This window comes from Eutrigla gurnardus (genome assembly GCF_963514095.1).
Source record: "Eutrigla gurnardus genome assembly, chromosome: 6".
In the NCBI taxonomy this organism is placed as follows: domain Eukaryota; kingdom Metazoa; phylum Chordata; class Actinopteri; order Perciformes; family Triglidae; genus Eutrigla; species Eutrigla gurnardus.
In genome coordinates, this window is record NC_139920.1 from 8675678 (window position 1) to 8695470 (window position 19793).

Here is a 19793-nt window from a genome sequence, read left to right on the forward strand (position 1 = left end):
ATAAGGGGATTATTAAACACTTTTATATGTATTTCCAACAAATAACCTTTTCATAATATAAAGGTGCTATAAAGTGAATTCCCATGGATCATGTACAGAATATTAAAGGGAATAAATCATTGTATATTTTTTAGATTTTTGTTTAGTTTCAAGTAAAGCTTTTAGTTATAGTTCGTATCTGCTTCTCTGTCGTTTATTTTGTGATTTATGACGGACCCATAATACTGCAATTTCCCACTAGGATTAGGAGTTATATTACTGGCTATTGGATGCATGTCTTATGTGTGTAGGAAGTGTATTATATTGCCAATGTGTTGTGTACCTAGACTCCAATTTCCATTAGTGTGCATGCACATCAGACTACACATGGCTTGATTAGTTAAACAGACCAATTAGCTCTCCAATGTGAGGATAATGTTTTTGTGTGTGTCAGTTTGCAGTCAATCGATGAAACATAACTGTATTTGGCCCAATCTGAACTGTGAAGAAATGGACACAGGGCCCTCTAAAAGATCTATGACCACAAAAAGAAACAGGACCCACCTTAGCTGACAATGTACTTTAGTAGTGCAAATGAATGAATCTACCAAAAGCAACTGACATGTTGTAGACCTGAGCCATCTGGAAGGCGTCTCAAGACAAAGACAAGGACAGAAAGGAATAAAAGACTTCACGCCGACTTGATTAATTGTACTGTATTAGCCAGTTATTCTTACGCATGTAAGCACTCCACTGTAACCAATACAACCACACCTGTAGAGCATGTGTGTGGTTATTTCAATTTATACATACAATTCATCATTAGCATTGCAATTAAAAATTACATGTGATCATCATATAGGAAACGAGTATTGCAGGTATCACATATGTCTCTGTGTATGAGACAAACATCTATAAAAAAATAAACTTAAATATTAAGCTAATACAGTTAATTAGTTACATAATATGTTCCCAGCGGAAATAGAAGCCTTAAATTGATTCCTTACTTATAGGAACAAGTAATACACAAATATATTTGATGTGCTGTTTGAACTCTCGCTGGTGTCTCAGATGCATGTGAAATATTGTGAGGTACCACACAAGAGAGGTGTTTTAGCTTTCCTCTCTTAACTTGTAATAAGTGGGACATGTTTCAATTTCAATCATAAGCTTTAAAGCAGCCAAAAAAGTTACATCTGGACTCCAACCATTGAAGCAGCAGGTAGGTGAAGTGGGGCCTACAGAAGTTGAGGTCAGTGTAGGCCGGTCTTGGCTGTGGCTTTCCCCTACTGACACAGCTTTGCTCTGCACACTGTTCTTCAACATGTTTCACTATAAAGAGACACAGATCTCAGCAGGCTCACAGTGGTCCTTCAGGTCTCTTCACCAGACTGTACTCCTGAGTCCGCTTGGCCTTCCAGCCCAGCATCATCAGCAGAATGATGCCCATGACCTTATAGCCCACCTGTAAGCCCAAGTACCTGCAGGGGTCACACGCATACAGATAAACCATGTCAGTCATTGTGTGGATGATATGTGGATGCCAGTTGTTCCTAGTGATGCGTTTTCTAACCTGTTCCTCAAGACGACATTGTCGTAGTAACCACAGCTAAACTTCTTTCCACACACACGCCTCCACCAGATACATGACGTATCGATGGCCGTCCCGAAGAGAGCAGGGGCAGGCAGCCAGGCTGAGGCAGGAAGAGAGGACAGGGTTAACTAGAGCTACAGCCACTAGAGGACATCCAACATTGGCTCAATGGTAACCATTTTCAAACCTATTTCTAATTCTAATTTAATATAAGGAAATAATGATGAGCTCCTGTTAATATTTAAAAAAAAATAACCATTCACAATAATGAGTTCACTTATTTCTTGAATTACTAAATCAATTATTTATTCATAATTTGCACAATTTATTCATGCAATTACTTATTTCAGAAAGTCTTCTTTACTTATATTACTTATACATATATACATATATGTATTGGACAGTGAGCTACTAGTACATTTTGAGATTTGGAGGTTCTATTGGGCATTTTAACAAAAGGAAGCTTATTATTAAAACAAAGATAGTTATTTGTGTATAGCACTACACACAAACAGTATTTGTGGCCTGACTTACCTAATACTCTCATGAGTAAAAACTGAATTCCTATAGCAAATGACTTCTCTTCAGAGGGAACACATCTGAAATGAACAGAAACAAAAATGAGAGGGTGCACCTGCATTTTATATACAACATTATACAATACTGAACAACAGCAGCAGCGATTAATCAGTACACCTTTTTTTATTTTCAAAATACATTGTATGATATTAACACAAAACACAACTACATTTTATTTGTATGAAAAAAAAACACATTTATGAACCGTAAAGCGAATTTCTATTTCATTTCCATTCATTCTTAAAGTGCAAAAAGACACTAAGTCACTGCTGGTGCAAAAAAAACAGTATTTGTAAACAAGATTATAAAATATAAGGTTCAAATAATCACAAGTAAGTGTGTGGAAAAGCAGACTACATAATCTATAAGATCAATGTTGGTCATTTTGGATGACTTTTGAACATATAAAATATATACCATAAGATGAATACACTGTAAATATATTGATGTCCTTCTTTACCTGAGCACCATCATGTACATGGGGTTGTGAGTGAGGCAGGCGATCAGAGACGCCAGCGAGATGATGAGAATGACGGGGAGAAGATAATGTGGGCAGCTGTTAGGACAGGGAGCAGGTCGGGCACTGCTCTGGCTCCCAGATATACACCTGCAGTTGGTGTACAGCTGTATGAAGAAAAGCAAGGAGAATAATGTTATTATCTGGACAAAGCCAATGAAAAACTATTGTTTTGTGTCACATCTGCACTTATTTTTTATTTTCCCCACCTTCAGCTTCAGAGATATTGATAGGCAGATTTTTCTTAGCTGTTAATTACCTCCTGAATTCAATTCAGCACACAAACATGAGAGTGGCATCAACTTTCTTCTCATCAAAGTCTCGGCAAGATAGTGAATGAAAATATTTCCAAAAATGTCAAATTAGACAAATTAAAAATATTTTTCTTTTTAAGTTCCATTTATATGACGGCGTTTTAGGGCCACTGTCGAAAAAAAAATAACGGAGCCGAGAGAGGTGGGCAATATTCTGAGATTAAAAGTCGCAAATTTTCTAGTTTAAAGTGGCCCATTTGCTAGTTTTAAGGTGGCAAATTTGCGACTTTAAAACCAGCAAATTTGCTAGTTTATTAAGATGCTAACAACTGGCATTTATGCTAGCTAACTTCCCATGAATGTTGCTTTTATCTTTCTAATTAATCCATCCCAACGTGTGACAACGCTTTGCTAAGGTCCTGGGTGATGGCTGTTGATGGTTATTGTTGGTTAATTTTATATGGGCCAAATTGTCATCTTATGGGTGTTTGTTGATTGGGTGGTTTGGCTAAGCTAGCGGTAGGTTACGATGCTAACAACCGGCTAGCCAACGTCCCAGGAATGTCACTTTTATCTTTCTTATTAATACATCACAACGTGCCAAACAATGCCAAATTGTTTTATGTGTGTTTATTGATCCGGTGTATTGGCTAAGCTAGCGGTAGCTTTCACTTGTTGTCATAGCAACAGCAAACATCCAGGTCAAGCTAGGTGTTTACTTCCTCTATGACCTACCGCTAGTTTAGCCAAACCACCCGATCAACAAACACCCATAAGAAAAAAACGCGACATTCCTAAAAGCGACAAAGTCGCAAATTTGCCACCTTAAAACTAGCAAATGGGCCACTTTAAACTAGCAAATTTGTGACTTTTTAATCTCAGAATATTGCCCACCTCTCTCGGCTCCGTTTTTTTTTTTTCCGACAGTGGCCCTAATACGCCGTAGCACATTTATGACTAAAAAATGAATTGCTTTTTCAGGGAGAAAACCATGGAAATGTTGAAATCATATAATGTATCTTTCAAACTCCTTCATGGTTTATCTGTTTATGTTTAAAATGTATGTTTCCCCTTCAAACAACACGATAGAATTTTTGCTGATGTCATTCATTAAAATACAGAAATAGCTTATGAGAATGTTTCAGCCATCCACTTCAGCCAAGTCCACAAGAAAGAGAAAATAATTATTGTCAGGATTAGTTCATTAAGCTAGCCGCCATCACTGTCTGAGTTTGTGCTGCATTGTTACACAGCAGGCTTACATACCGACTCAAACTGACTAATACTCTATTAGCAGTTTCACACAATCCACCCACTGGGAGATTATTCACAAGCTGTGACGTCCAAATACTGACGTTTAGTCCATCTTAAAACACCTCCTATATGCTCTATGACTAATAAGCATTGATCGGCCATTGAATGCAGTAGAGCGGTTTCTCTCTGTCTGCTCTGGCTGCTAGTACACTGAAGGCTCCTGGCTGATGATTAGGCACATTAAGAATCATATCTGCTGATATTACCGGTGATCGTTTGGCAAATACGTCACAAAGTTGAAATAATAGGATACTCCTTTCCTAATTCTCAACTCTAACTCTGTATCCATGTACAGTTAATGTCACTTCCTATTGCAAGTATGTAAAGGGAACGTTCACACCCCTAATAAAATATACATATTTTCCCTCGTACCTGTAGTCTCCTCTCCAATATAATGGATACAACATCAATGTTTCTCTCCAGAAATCTTGACCAAGTTACTCAAGATAATCCACAGACCTTGTTGTAAGTACTTTCATAGAGGAACTATTTTTTATCTACTGAGCTACACCTGCCAAGGGTATCACCGCGCCGAAGGAAGCGTGTATCTATACTCAATATTCCAAGCTCACCTACACCAACGTCACAGCACAGCCGAGTAGGACGCCATTAATGTTTACATCTAGCTCTTTCACAAACACGCTTCCTTTTTGGTGCTTTGAGCCCCACAAGCTGAGTGCCATCTAGTTCCACGTTATTCGTGAGAAGGCAGACATCGTTTCAGCCGTATCTCCAAAACTAATCCACGCACACCAAAACAATCTAGATCAATAAATAGAACAGTTCAGGTAAGAGGGTAAATATGCATTTTTGATTTTTCGGGTGAACTGTTCCTTTAACACGTAAAAAAGAAAGAAGTTAAACAATGAAGTTTATCCCCTAAAGAGCAGATTTAAATGCACTCTCAATGCAGGATAAGCATTCCCTTCGGCACTCTGCCTCGACACAGTTAAAGGTTAATTACACCCTTACAGGCTAATTGGGCTCAATAAGGACAACCACATACGTATTCCCTCCTCCTACACTGAGAACAATTATACAAGACAGTATAGTAAAAAATTATACACTTTTGAACACTTTCCCTGCAGTAAAAACAAATCTTATTTATTCTTTTTTCTTTAACGTATTTATCATTCCAATCTGACAAGATAACTCTGCATCAGGTAATTTCACTCATTACTGCTGATTTATTTTAACAACGTTATTCTAGTGTTGCATAAATATTCGCCGGATGAAAAAGGCAGCTGAAAGTCAAATTGTATTTATACAGCCCCCTATCACAAGCATCTTATTCACTTATCACATATGCTGTATGCTGTTACTGTGGGATTATATACACTGTTGGAGGAAACCATGAATGGGTGCTTGGAGGGGGGCACCTACCTGAACCCTGTGGGTGTTGTTGGGGTCTTTGGTGAAGTTGGTGCAGCCTGCATGGCAAGGAGAAATATACTCGACACCATCAGAGCCACACACGGGGTTGAAGGCGCTGGCAGGGCACGAGCAGTTGGAGTAGCACCGCGATAGAGAGCTGTGGAGGGCAGAGAAAACAAGTTCAGAGCTAATGAGCAGTCCATGTTTCATCACTATGTTTGCTTTTGACTCATCTACATCCTATTACTTTATGACTTTATCACAGCAGCTACCTGAAGTCTCAAAGGTTCAAATGTTGTGTTTTCGAGTCGAGGCAATACACGCATACATAAATAATAATGTAATAACAAAGAAAATGGCAAGGACATAAAACCTGGCCTTGGTCTTAAACCAAGTTATGAGTTTTTTACTCCATGCAGCTTCAAATCATGGAGGGAAAAAAAATTCCAACCTGATAATGACCTGTTAGCCTTTTGTTTATGCTGTCAGATCATTAAATGTATCTTGTGGATTTGTTTGACCACTAGTAGCGCTATAGAGCAATATATTTAATAAGCAGGACCACAGCAGGTTCTGACAAGTGAGGCCAATCTGAAGTGCCTTAAACTTGCATTCTCTCTGCTGGCCATCGGGGTTTGACGAGAGTTGCAAAAAGAAGTCTGACTGCATGGATGCCTATGAGAAAATGATTCTACTTCTCTCTTAATTCATTATCTCAGTAAACATTGTAAACATGAGTTTATGGTCTCAATCAAGTCTTCTTCAATCCAGCATGATGTTCATTTAGTAAATTATGGTCCATTTAGTGGCAAACAGACCAGCAAGCAGGGGATGATTGAGGGGCGGGGCTACCTGGTGATTAACAGGTCGGTACCACAGCAGCGCTATTGTGGTGCTGCTACTGTCATTTCCTGCTACCAGTGCTATTAGCTACTGAGATTTCTTTACACTTAGCTGTAAAGTTGATCTTGAATTATGAAGCTAACTTTGTTAACAGCTTCACACCAGAATCCAGATGGATCCAGATCCAGTAAGGGTGCTACTGTTTGTGTTCGTCCGATCCATCCGTCGCTCCTCCACAGTCCAAATATGGTCACTTCTGTTAACCGGTTGCAACAATACCAAGATGGTAACGGCCAAAATGCCAAACTCAAGGCTTTAAAACCGTAGTCCACAAACCAATGGGTGACGTGACAATGACTATGTCCACTTCTTATATTCAGTCTATAGCAGACCCCCGATATGCTTGTATCATCACACACACACGAACACACATGACCAAGCGGCGTTTCCCACTGATCTACAGTCAGAGATACAGAAACACGCCAAGCAATTCAGCAATGTGTCAACAAAAGATAGGAAGGAAGAGGACCGCTAGCAGGCAAACATGGGTGTAAACAATGCAGGTTCCAAAACACTGAAACCAGCACGGATGTCTTTTCTTGGCTGGGATGCAGTCTGGAGTAATGTTGAAAGGTAACACTGGCCAGCTTTAGCCCAATTCTTGGCCAGTCTAACCTGCAATTTACATACTATCGAAGGCAAAAGCCTGGAATTATACTTGTGTGTATGTGTGTATTTGCTCCAAGATTTGATGAATAGGAATGTAAATGTACTTATATTTCAGAATCTGGTAGGATATTTATATGGTCTTTAAACAGACTTGGGACTATAATACGTTTTACAACTGCTTGTTTGTTAATTTAATTATATCCGAGCAGATATTTCACATGAGCTAAGCTGGATGTGTTTGACTCCTCTAACAAGAAAAGCCCCAAAACTTTAAAACATCGCTTTGAGAAACAATGCCATTCGCATGAAGGCATCGTCACAAGAATGCCCCGCCCCTTCTCACTCACCCATACTGTCCGATCTGGTAGTGGTTGACCTCGGAGACCTTCTGCGTGGGACAGCCCAAGAAGAAGAGGGGGATGAAGAGGAGGGTGGACACAGTCAGCATGGCCACGGAGAAGCGTGGGATGGCCTTCTGAGAGAGACCCGCCCTCTTCATGATGATCCCGCCCATCAGCATCCCCACTGCTACCGCTGGCAGATTCAAAGCACCTGGACAGTAAACACAACTGCAACTATTACTACTGCCTTCTACTTAAGAGGTCCAAAGGGGTTTCCTGTACAAACACACTATTGTGTAGGAAAAGATGGCAATACAAACCTAAATTCACTCAAAGGAAAGTGGCCATAGTGCATCAGGCTGACACACTCCAGAGTGTCCATTAAATGATTTTAACAGACTGTTTCATTTCCCTTCCCGAGTTCATAAAAACGGTTCAATACGAGCCGTGCCGTGCATTATGACTTGAATCATTTAACAGCTGACATTGATTGCGAGCAGCAAACTTAAAGTAATCTATTATAGGATGATTTTCGGGAAAGCCCCGTCTTAGTATCTGCACTCCGACAGCACCTACCTACTAGCATGCTGCTGTAGGCCAGCGATGCGCTGTACTGTCGCTCCAGAAACTTGTTGAGGAACGTGGCGAGACCCGCGATCACCGAGGAGAAGCAGCACTGGGCCAGAACCAGCATCAGGAAGAGGGGGCTCAGTAGGAGGTGGACAAACATCCTGGGAAACACTGAACACACACAATCACCACGAGTGTTACAGGATTATGTACAGAAACCACGCAGGTCGAAGATTTGCATTCTGAATATAATAAACTTACTTTTAAGGAAATCCAGTAAGGAAACATCTGGCTTCTTGAAGTCATCATTCATGTCAGATTCACTTTCAGTCACCTGGAAAACACCTTGCTGTGTAAACGGTGTGTATTGGCTGTGTAATGTACAGTGAAATCAGCTCTGTTCTTACTTGGGAGACTGTGATTTATCAGTCAAAACATCAAAAGGTTTGTGTCTCCCACCTCTTCCTCTCACACCCTTTTGTCTCTTCATGACGCAGGAACATTAAACTCAATTGACAGCTCTGTGTAATAGCTCCACAGGGTTCGTTGCATTCAGAATCACCCGAAGCTGTCAAACAGCATAATGGAAGATTTCTGAGCTTTTGTCTCCACAGAGAGACACACACCCAGTTTGTGTGTTTGAATTAGTGTTTTTATAAGAAACCAAACATTCTAATAAAGAAATATAGTGGCTGCTAAACTTTTTTGTTAGTTGTCAGTTGAACTCTAGTTCCCGTCATGTTCCAAATGATCCAAGGGTTGATGTTATAAAGGGATGGTTTGGGTGTTTTGTCGTGGGGTTGAATGAGGCATAGTCAGCGTGTTACTACCTACAGTAGATGATGTTCAGCAGTACAGCAGTGGGATCAAAGCAATGGACTGGTGTGGAGGGGGGCAGCAGCAAAGCAGACACCTGACAAAATCAATATCAGTTCAGGTGGGCGCTATATTTAGAATATTTTCACCGATTTGCTGTCAGACAGCCCTTTCCGACGGGAACTGAACTGAAAGTAAAACTTATCTATGCTATCTTTCAGCCTCCCTTGACAAAAACACTTTAACTACTGTAGGTAATACACTGACTATGGATAAGGTCCTCATACAACCCCACTTCAAAACACCCAAACTGTCCCTTTAAGAGCAGAATGAGTCCGACATATCGGTTGCTTTTTTTAACACAACATTCAAAGCTCATCAGCTGTTCTACTGGATTGTAAAGGATGATGTTTTTGTATATTGTTATGATTGTAAAATCCTACAGAATTTGGTTTCATCTTATCTAAGATTATCTAATGTTAACTATTGTTTAAAAAGGTCAAGTAAAAATACATTTTTGGGAATTGAAATGTGTTATAAATTGGAGTTACGTGTTAACATTGAGAAAACTGCTGTGCCTTCAAGGTGGTGAAAAGGAAAAGGAAAGTGCAATGCTAGCATATAGCCAGTAGGTGTCAGTATAACGACAGCGACACACTAGTTGAAGGAACGTGTGGTCATACAGCAGGGCTGATCTGTCCTATAAGATCTCTGGGACTCACGCTCTCGTCGGAGGGCATTCTCCGAGGGAAGAAGAAGTAGGGGATGGAGGTGAGAAGCAGGCAGCCGGAGGTGATGAGCAGGCCCATCCACCAGGCCCCGACCCAGCGGGGATCCGTGGGTCTCAGCTCTAGTTCAGCTCCTGCAGGAAACACATACGTCAATAATCAACCATCTCTCCTGCTGTAACCCGACTATAGCATATTTGAGATGCATTCAACCACCTGATTATTACCTAAACCGACTTTGTCCACGTCCACGTAGATCCGCAGCATGACTGAGCCCAGCAGGAAGCCGATGGCAGGCCCGAATACAGAGACTGCAAACAGGATGGCTGCGGATGATAAAGCAACAGTGAGGCAGAGTATAGGAAGTTTTGTAGAGCGATTTTGTCATTTTAATTTGGCCAAATTGCGATATAAGGTTCTGCCTTTTTGAAATGTTGTCAAAATATTCACATCAACATTCTTATCCAAGCAGGGTGACTCCCACCGCCTCCACTGATAATGTTGTGGAGGATGTTTCAGAAAACCTGACTGAAGAGAGCAGATCTGTTCTGATGCAGCCGTGGGATTTTCTATTTCTTCATTTTTCATTTTTCCCTGGAAGTTCATCATGAGATCTGATCTGGACTAGATGTTTCTCGGGGGACTCTCTCTAAGCTGTTTGGTTGTTTCAACTAAAATCATTTTCTACAAAAAAAAACAATTAATGACAGTTCTTTGGTATCTGGGAGGACTTGGCTTTGGAACCAGAGGGCCTCTGGTCCAGACCCCACAAGGACCCAGTTCTGAGTGTGGGGTGGCAGCTGGCCAGGCCACTTTGCCTCCTGCTGAGGTCTTTTGGTGCACTAGAGCCCTGAGGTCCACAAACTGACTCCCTGCACGCATAAACGAGCTTCCCACTGACCTAAAGGGAAGCTCTTCATCCGTATACTCAGCTCAAACAAATAGAACATTGGATTCAAATGCCTCGTCCACATTTTCTCGCTCTTTCCACCTTCGTCTTCCTGCAACAAGTCAAGTCTTGTGGGATTTCAGAGTGAGACTTGAGTTGAGCGAGACTTGCTTGTGCATCGGTAATGTTGTCAGACTCTTGTGAGCCATTTATTGGTGAAAATAAGCACTTTTAGTGGGCATAACTTAGAATGTCATAGTTGCCCCGTTTGATTAGCCGGGTCACGGCTGCCGGCTGAGCCGATCTACTGACCGATTCCAAGCATAAATACTCATTTCCTCACCCACATTTATATACACAGGGCCCAGGCTGATATCAACTGGAATTTACCTTAAAGTAAATGCAGATGCTTCATTTCACTCGCTGCTGTGTTGTGTACATGCGTGTCAAGTGGATTTACTATTGATTCTTTGATACATTTTGTGTAGGTTTATTCTGGCTTTAATATATTAATTGCTTTAAACTTGGGAAATAAAGTTCTATCTCCAAAATAAATCTCTAATTTGGTTCTACAAGGTTCTATCTGTAAAAGCACCAATCAGTGCTGCTCAGGGCGTTTCCAGGGGAACCAATCAGGTTCACTTTATTTACCATATGTCGTCACTGCTCCGTGTATCAACGGGCTGCAAAAGAAATCATGATAAGATGCTCAATCTTCAGTTCAGTCTTAAAATCCTGGAGATTGTTGATTGATTGAATGATACCAATGTGGGTATCTGGAACAATCAGAAGTCTGGAATTGTTTTAATTCACGTCGTTTGTTTAGTGAAATGCTGTTTTTTAACATCAACTGGAAAAATTCATGTTTTTGCAGATAGCTGTTGAATATTTGACTAATGTGTGAAAGTGAAAAGAAACCACAGAGAGAAAATGTCACCAAATTTGCAGTGAAATCGAAATTTTTTGAATTGCATTTTTTTGTATCCAAACATCTAAATTAATAACAAGTTTCTGCGTCCAAATTTCTTATATAACTCACGTTTAAAAATGTGATGGGAGTTATAAATGAGATATTTAGTGTACAAGTATGCCTTTTAGTTTGACCAATAAAATACTTTTATTCAGGTTTTGAAAAACAACCTTTTAATTCAAATGTGAACATTAAAAAACTGCTGAGGGTGTAATCCCGTCCATCACCCAGACGGCAGCGTGAACCTCGGATTGTGTTCTCTTTACCTAAACAAATCTAGCTCTGAACGGAAGGCCATTCACCTATGTACAGAGGGGAGTTTCCAGGTCCGGCAAAGTCATCGATGTAGGAAATACCAAAGGGCTGGATGGGCACCGAGCCCACGCCGAAGAGCAGCTGAGCGCTCGCCATGAGCAGCCACAGGTTGTTGGTGTCGGCCAGACGCCGGGTCTCGTCGCGGCCACAAGTATCCAGGCGGCTGGAGTTACTCTGCAGGTTGCAGATGTCATGGCGATCTGGATCACAGGAGGGGAAAGTTAATGAGAAGCCAGTTGATGCAACTCCTTTCATTTCCTGAAGCTCAAGCTTCATACTTTCATACTTTCTCTGCTGGTAAAATTAAAAAGCAAAGTTTCAGCAAGTGCATAGAGATTATGAATTTCCTTCTGATTTATGAAAAGTTCAGCTGGAGCGCAGCGCTGAGGCTTTCTAAATACACAAAGCCAGACAGCAGGTACTTGTTTGACTCCTGCTGAGTGCTATGGAGCCGTCGCTTTGAGGACACCGCAGCGTCCGAGACCAACGCTTAAGTAAGGTCTCATAAATTGCATTGACATATTTGTACATTCGTGAGTCCGCTGCTCTGGACTGAGTCACGCTCGCTGTCACAGCGGTGCCAGTGGAGACGGAGAGGCGGCGTCACATTCGGCTCTTTGTCTTACTGTGTAGAACGGAGTCGTATTCGTAGGACTGGGACAAGAAGTGAGGTAAGGTCAGCATCATGGCGCTGACGGCCATCAGCAGTCCGCCGATTCCAATGACGCGAGGGCGGTGAACGCGGTTTCCAAAGTAGCTCACCACCACGATCAGCACACTGTTACTGACCTGAGAGACGGACACAGACACACGAGTCACTGAGGAGTCTCCTCCAACATCACCAACACACTCTCCAATCCAAATATGGAAGAGGCCTGGGTCGCACTGTAGAACTCATTCACTGGAGTCTGCACACAACTCAGAATGCATGTTTAAGGAAGGGAACGTCTTTAAGCTCAATCATCAACTGACTTTTTGGCCACTTGGGGGCAGTGGAACGCTGGAAACTGACATACTATCACATTTTTTTCTCACAATTTCGCAAACCTTTGCCTTTTTAGAATTAAACAATTGTCAAATTTCTGTCCGACTGATTAATCTGTGCTCAATATTTACTCTTCTTGTTGTTCCGTTTTGGTGTCTTTCGCTGCTGAATGTTCACTAACGTTTTAATTGGTCACGCTTGGTGCTGGAGAGCTACGTGTGCCGGTTTGTTGACGTCTCTGAAAACTGAGAAAGCAGCCGCCTGCTGAGTCTGGACACAAGGTTGATGAGTGAATCAAACATTAATGTCTTGCGATATAAGGCCGACACAATGAGCTGAAAGAAAGCAGTGCATTGCCAAGATGAACTGCAGAGATTGTTATAGATATAGATCACAGCACCTTTAAATAACAAGCCTGTGTTTTGATATGTGCTTTCATTATATATCATACGATAAATCAGATCCGAATGACAGAACGCAAAGTTTGGCCAAATCCTGAGAAAAGAATTTTAGCTAATGTGAATGCAGTGATTTAATATGTGACTAGTGACCCCTGCTTCTGCATACTTGAAACCTGCGAAACATCCATCTGTGTAATGCATTTAAAACCCACAAAAAAACACAGCACCCTCCCCGAGGAGCATGTACGGTACACTTTATCATTTCCATGACCCCACGTATCCGTAGTAAAACTGTTCCAAAAAAATTATGCAGTCTGGCTTGAATTCAGGAAGTGTTATTCTGATATGGTGCTTGTTCTCCAATTCCTCCTTTGTCATCAGCATCCTTGTAATAAAGCTATCATGATCTCAGGCTGCATGAGGGCATGTTGTTGTTGGCTCCTACCTCGTGCAGAGAGGAAATGGTTCCAGAGGAGTAGCTGCTGAGGCCGTAGCGCCGCTCGATTGTGCTGATGGTGCTCTTGAAACAGGCGCTGTACAGCAGCTGAGAGAGCTGCAGGAGGCCGTGGCAGAGGACAAACATCTGGGACAGACAGACAGACAGACAGGACAGGACAGGACAGGTGAGTCTCCAAAATGTTATAGTCATGAACATCAAGTGTCATTTTCAGCTGCAAGAGATGCTCAGCGGCGCTCACATAGAGGCAGATCAGGCCCAAAAGTCTCACACACTACTCTACTCCAGAGGCCGAAATCATTCCAAGAAACAGAGAACAATTCAGAGGACTTCACAATGTCGGCCAACATGTGGCGAAACAGAAAAGTACCAGAGGATTGTAGTTTACCACCACACTAAAACAGAAAAGTACCAGAGGATTGTAGTTTACCACCACACTAAAACAGAAAAGGACCAGAGGATTGTAGTTTACCACCACACTAAAACAGAAAAGTACCAGAGGATTGTAGTTTACCACCTCACTAAAACAGAAAAGGACCAGAGGATTGTAGTTTACCACCACACTAAAACAGAAAAGTACCAGAGGATTGTAGTTTACCACCACACTGAGACGACGTTAAGTTCACCGATGGAGTGGATACTTAAACATCAGTGAACAGCTGCTTCGCAAAACACATGACACAACTAACAAGTACCAACACATCAGGCCTGAACTCCGTCACCCAATTCTATCCACATATTTTAGACAGAAAACACAGATAGGAGGTGATGTGGAGAAGTCTTATCAAACATGGAAGTTGAATGGAAGTAGAAATAGTGTTTTCAAAATTTTACTTTACAAAACTTTACAAAAGTACAAAGAAAAACCAGTCACGTTGCAGATTACATCCATGTCTGTACAAAATGTCATCACTTCATCATTTTAATCTCCGTATTTGTGTGAAATATTGAGTGACCTTTGACCTCCAAATTCTAATTCTTGAGTCCAAATGGACATTCGTGCCAAATTTCAAGTAAGTCATCCTTGAGATATTGTGTTCAGGAAGGACGTGAGGTCACAGTGACCTTGACCTTTGACCTCCAAAATACAATCAGTTCATCCAGGAAACTTCCTCCTGAGATATCAGGGTGACGACAACACGAAAAACCTGAGAAGAGGACGCCTCTGGCCACAGCTGTCGCCGGCGCGGAGGCATAAGAATGACGACGTATGAAAAGTACGAGTAGTCATGATGCAGAATGGCCTCTTTCAGACAGTTGGTTATTATTATTGGATCATTATTATTGATTTAGTAACACGTTAGCAGGTTTTTAATGTTGTAGCTGGTTGACATGAAGGTTATTTCAATAACTACTTGGCACTGTAATCTCTGCCAATGCATCAGATTTATAATCTGATAGATTTTTTTTTATGTAAACTAAAACATTGTCTAAGTCTCGAGCCTTGAACTCAACCACCAAGTTCATGTCTTGTACTTTGTGTTTGGACTCGTAAACAACCAATAACGCAGCCGTCACCACACTGATCAATGTCATTTTATACAGTCCGTTAAACAGAGTTTAGTTTCAAATAAACGCCATAGTTTTATTGAGCATTTTGGAAAATGTGCTCATTTGTTTCCTTTCCGAGGATGCCGTGTGTTCGCTATGAAGCTACAGCGGTCAGCGGAGCGACTGAACCTGACAAAATCACTCTAGATACGTTGTTCTTTGTGACATATGACACTATGACATGGAGACAGATGTGCCTGGACGATTTCTTGGATGGGAGCAGTTGCCAGGCAACCAGTGGAATCTCCCGGATGGTCACACACAGATGTAAAGTACTTAGTTACTTTCCAAGTCTGATTCAGAAGTCGCGCCGATGCTTTTGCACTGTGAAAATAGTGGCGTCTTGTCGTAAAGCAGTAATTCATCTGGTTTTCTCAGAAACTCCAAGTGTCATGAAAGCGTTCCAACGACCAGACTTGGAGCCTGAAGTGACGTTTATGTGTCTCATATTGATCCACATCCAGACATCTGAAAGCATCCATGTTGCCCGCTGGACATCGTGCTCCCGGGGACACGAGCCAATGGATGTCTGCGTGTCAGGAGGCGTTCGCTGACCCTCGTACGACTTCCCCGGAGGGGGTCATGGATGCACGGATGACGTTGACGATACGTGTTGAGATTAGGAGTGAATTTGCTATGAAAACAGTGATAAAGCCAAGCTTTCAGCTTGTTTACCGACTGCCAGGTCGGCCGAGGGAGAATAAACTATGCGTTTGGCTCAGAACAGTTAATGCTCCTATTAAAACTTGGCTTTATGGTTTGTTAGCACACACAATAGATGCTTTCACACTGTTGCTAATATTTCATCCTCATTGTGCATCAGATGGATCCGTTTGTTCAGGCAGGCAAAGAGCCTCTTGTTTGTGATTTAGATTCAAACAGAAAGTTAGCGGTTCAAGTCTGTTTCTTTAACCGCAGCGTGGGGTCAACTCAGAATCCACTTTATAATACTTTATAACCAAGTTCTATTTTTATTGCAGATAACGCTTGAGAAAGACGCCAGACAAGTCTCTGGCTTTCTCACTATTTGGCTTTGAAATTCCAACATTAGCCAGAGAAACTGCAAAATCGGTTTTCTAGCTCCGTCTCAGTTTTAATATGAGAATGTTGCAGGTCATTTCTGATTGGTGAAGCAACGTTGCACATTGTTGAAACTTGTATAAGATATGCATAGAGTATTGTAAAGTATGGGGGAAAAAAAGGGCGGCACAACTACAAATGGTCCTCGACGTGATGATGTGTCAACACTGTGAAGACGCAGGATTTATTATATGAATAGACATGATTTAAGCCTATTTGATGTTGGCAAGAGGGCAAACATATTCATCCTGTTTGAACACTCTCAGCTCCGTCTGTCTGCTCGTCATTGTCCCAGCCTTCTTCCCTGCTGAGGAGGAAGAATTGAGGGAAGTCAGAGGGACTTTTATTTCAGGGACACGTGCTGCAGCTTTGATTCTGGATAAGATTTTTGAGTTTGGTTGTGACAAAAAATACGTGACCTTGGTAAAAAAAAACCCTGAAATAAAAGGAAACGTAAGGGTAAGTCTCCCAGGATACTTGAAAGCCACAAATCACCTCCCTTCATTGTGAGAGAACACACAAAACGTTTTGCAGCACAATAGCATCATGATCAAAGGTGTTAAATGTTTGCGTGGTTCCTTGCAGAGACGTGGAGGACAATATTGTTAAAGTCAGCTTAGCCTAAAGACGGGAAAATCCTTCCTACAAACACCTCTAAAGCATCAGTAGACTTTTAATGACAGGTTAACGGTTTAGAGGTGACAGATTATTGTTTGGCTTCTTGGAGTCTTCTTTGGTTCGTCTCTTTGTATTTTGTACGGATTAAACAAAAGATATAATGTGTTGATTAGAGTTAGTGTTGCTGGTTGATGTTTTTTACACGGAGAAAGATCTACGGCTGTTTCCCCTTGGTTTCCAGTGATTGTGCTAAATAAGAGAGTGGTGTCAATCTTCTTGTCTGAGTCTCGGTAAGAAGAAGCGTATTCCCCAAAAAGCTCCACTGTTGCTGGAGAGTGGCGCGTCCCTGAGCAGAAACCTGGCCCGGTGTGAGAGCGATCCTGAAAGAGATTCTGATGGTGTAACCGGGCTGCACACAGATAAGAGCCACGCTGTTAAAGGAAAACAACACAACGGAATGTCCTGATGAAACCGAGAGCAGACGCTGTACAGCACGTAGCCTACGATGGTGTCAAGAAAGATGGATGAATGTTGACCCGCTGGCTCTGCTGAGTGCAAACTCATTTTGCTTTCATGTGAAAAGTCCACTCAGACTCAGACATTTCCCACTATTTTGTTGCAATTGCTCGACGGGAATCAGGAGCTCCGGTGTTACAGATTGATGCAATTTAAAGGATGCTTCCAGTTGTAACGACAGCACAAACGGCGTACCGACACATTACCTGCTGCTTCGTCCTCTGGGATCGGAGCTACTCCCATTATGTCAATACACCGTTATACAGCTGCAGGTACAATCACACAGCGGCCGATCGGCCAAAGTTCACTATGAACACTCAAACTGAATGATGGGATAGTATCTGTGGGGCCCGCTGCACCTTCTCTCTCTCTATATTTGTCCATGGGTTGGACAGAGGGGGGGCTTTAAAGTGAACACTTGAAATGATAAACAGGAGGAAGGTTTACGGTAACCGGACCCACCACAGTCTGCATGAGAAGGCTGGAGACGTAAACACTGACGATTTCTCAAAGAAGCCTTCACCTTCTGGAAATGTAGAAGTTGCCTAAGTGGTCCGAGCGTTCACAAGCGTTAGTCACTCTTCAAATCACACAACACCACACCGGTGAAGGAGACGTGTCATTTCTCGCTGAGTTATGCTGCAAGCAACATGGAGTTTTGCCTCATTATTACTCACAGCCCAGGAACAAACTGTTTCTCTCCCATTATTGCCATCCAGAGAAGCATGAGTGCTTTCCCTGGCACTGCGTGGTGTTAAGATTTTCCTCCCACAAATCAGTGTTGGTGAGACTTTTAATATCGGAGCCAGAGAGGCAGAACATCAAAATGTACAGCTGCCAAACATGTAAAAAGTTTTTATTAGAAATGAGTCTCTCATCGACTTAATGATAGAAACAGAGAAAGTTTTCCTTCCATCAAAATCCACCTAAAGCAGAGAGACACTATTATTTACTAAATTAATAAATACATAATAAGCAACTAGTAAAATCATTTTTCAAGCAAAAATGCCAAACGTTCTCTGGCTGGAGGCTGTCAAATGGGAGGATTTGCTGCTGGTTCTCATCGCCGTAGATGGAATATGCAGGTGGTTTGACACTCCAATATATTGATTTCTGATATTTTTACAGAGCAAATAAGGAAAAAATAATATTTTGGTTTGGTTGCAGACATAGAAATGTGAATTAACTAACTGTTGAATATGGCAGGAAGATTATAGTCTGTGAAACACTGAGAAGTGTATCATTTGAAGTAAAAGCTATTTATTTTCCCTGCACTGCCGACTAAAACCCATTCTATCCCGTTGAGCTCTGCAGCACCTCGACATGACTCGGTTTCTAAAGGTGAAGCTCTGTTTACTCTCAGTATTATGACCTGTGTGTTGCATTATGCAACCTTTTCAAACTCCTCGGCGCTCAGGTGATCGCTGCAGGTTAAAACAAGCCGCCTACCTTTATGCTGCAGCTCCACGTCCTCGGCTTCTTCATGACTTTGGAGGGAAATACGTCCATTAGTTCGGCTCCGGCTCGACGGTGGTTCGCACTTCGCAGCCTCTCGGGTTTGTGTGTCAGAAGTTCGCCTTTGTTCGCCCCCCCGCCGGTGAGTGGACTCCTTTTTTATGGCCGTCGGTGATGTAATTGGACTCAGCCCACAGCTCCACGCGCAAATGTTTTGAAAGTTGGGAATTGAGGACAGAGCGTCCTCGCGCTGATTGGCTGAGTCACGTAAACGCTCACCTGCGAGAGAGCGTGAGCTGTCTGTTAGACCGCGAGGGCTCCTTTCTGATAAGCGGGGTTTCCACCGTGTCGGTGAAGCGCTGCTCTGTTTGCTCCGACGGGCTTCACGCTTCACTGACGGTGGTATGCAGCACTGGAGATAATGAGTGGTGGGCCGACGGAGACCACCGCTAATGAACCCTGCAGAGCGGCGTCAGGGAAGCTGCTGGAGGCCGATTAGTTAGTAGTTAAATACATGTTCAACTCAGGCACACCTGCATTCTCTCTGCTGGACATCAGGGGGCGACTCCTCTGGTTGCAAAAAGAAGTCTATTCTATTTCTAAGTCTATTTCTAACGAGATGTATTATCTCAGTAAATATTGTTAACATGAGTTTATGGTCTTCAAAACAGCATGATGTTCATTTAGTGAATTAGGGTACATTTAGAGTCAAATAGACCAGAAAGCAGGGGATACTTTAGGGCGGGGCTACCTTGTGATTGACAGGTCACTACTGTAACAGGGTTAGTCTAGCATTTGATTCCACCTGCTATCATTCGGATTTAGATATTGGCTCTATGGCGCCCTCTTAGATGCGGAAGCTTTGCACACTGCCAGTCTACGAGACGTGCCTATAGAGTGATTTGCCAAGCACAGCCGTTAGACATTTTGTATATCAGTGTATGTATTTCTACTGTATGAACGTGTGCCCTGTGATGT

At 42.1% G+C, this 19793-nt stretch overlaps 1 protein-coding gene across 1 annotated transcript; it reads right to left on the minus strand.

The window, feature by feature from the left end:
• Nucleotides 1–680: 680 nt before the first annotated feature.
• Nucleotides 681–19037, minus strand: slco2a1 (solute carrier organic anion transporter family, member 2A1). The gene is made up of 14 exons (XM_084011803.1): nt 18810–19037; nt 13584–13721; nt 12379–12541; nt 11740–11952; nt 9806–9904; nt 9573–9712; nt 8296–8368; nt 8041–8205; nt 7471–7675; nt 5621–5768; nt 2613–2776; nt 2108–2172; nt 1553–1673; nt 681–1460 (listed from the first exon to the last, which is right to left on the minus strand). Exons 1-14 carry the CDS (start codon nt 18867–18869, stop codon nt 1340–1342), a joined length of 1875 nt encoding a protein of 624 aa, XP_083867929.1. The 5' UTR covers nt 18870–19037; the 3' UTR covers nt 681–1339.
• Between the last annotated feature and the right edge of the window lie 756 nt (nt 19038–19793).

Bases quoted from the DNA above. Each gene is read 5' to 3' on its own strand.
- slco2a1 (XM_084011803.1), bottom strand. From the start codon at position 18,869: ATGGACGTATTTCCCTCCAAAGTCATGAAGAAGCCGAGGACGTGGAGC. The intron at 9,713-9,805 runs GTAATAATCAGG...TGTTTCCTGCAG, and splicing joins CGTGGACAAAGTCGGTTTAG to GAGCTGAACTAGAGCTGAGA. The intron at 8,369-9,572 runs GTGAGTCCCAGA...GGTGTTTTCCAG, and splicing joins GAATGCCCTCCGACGAGAGC to GTGACTGAAAGTGAATCTGA.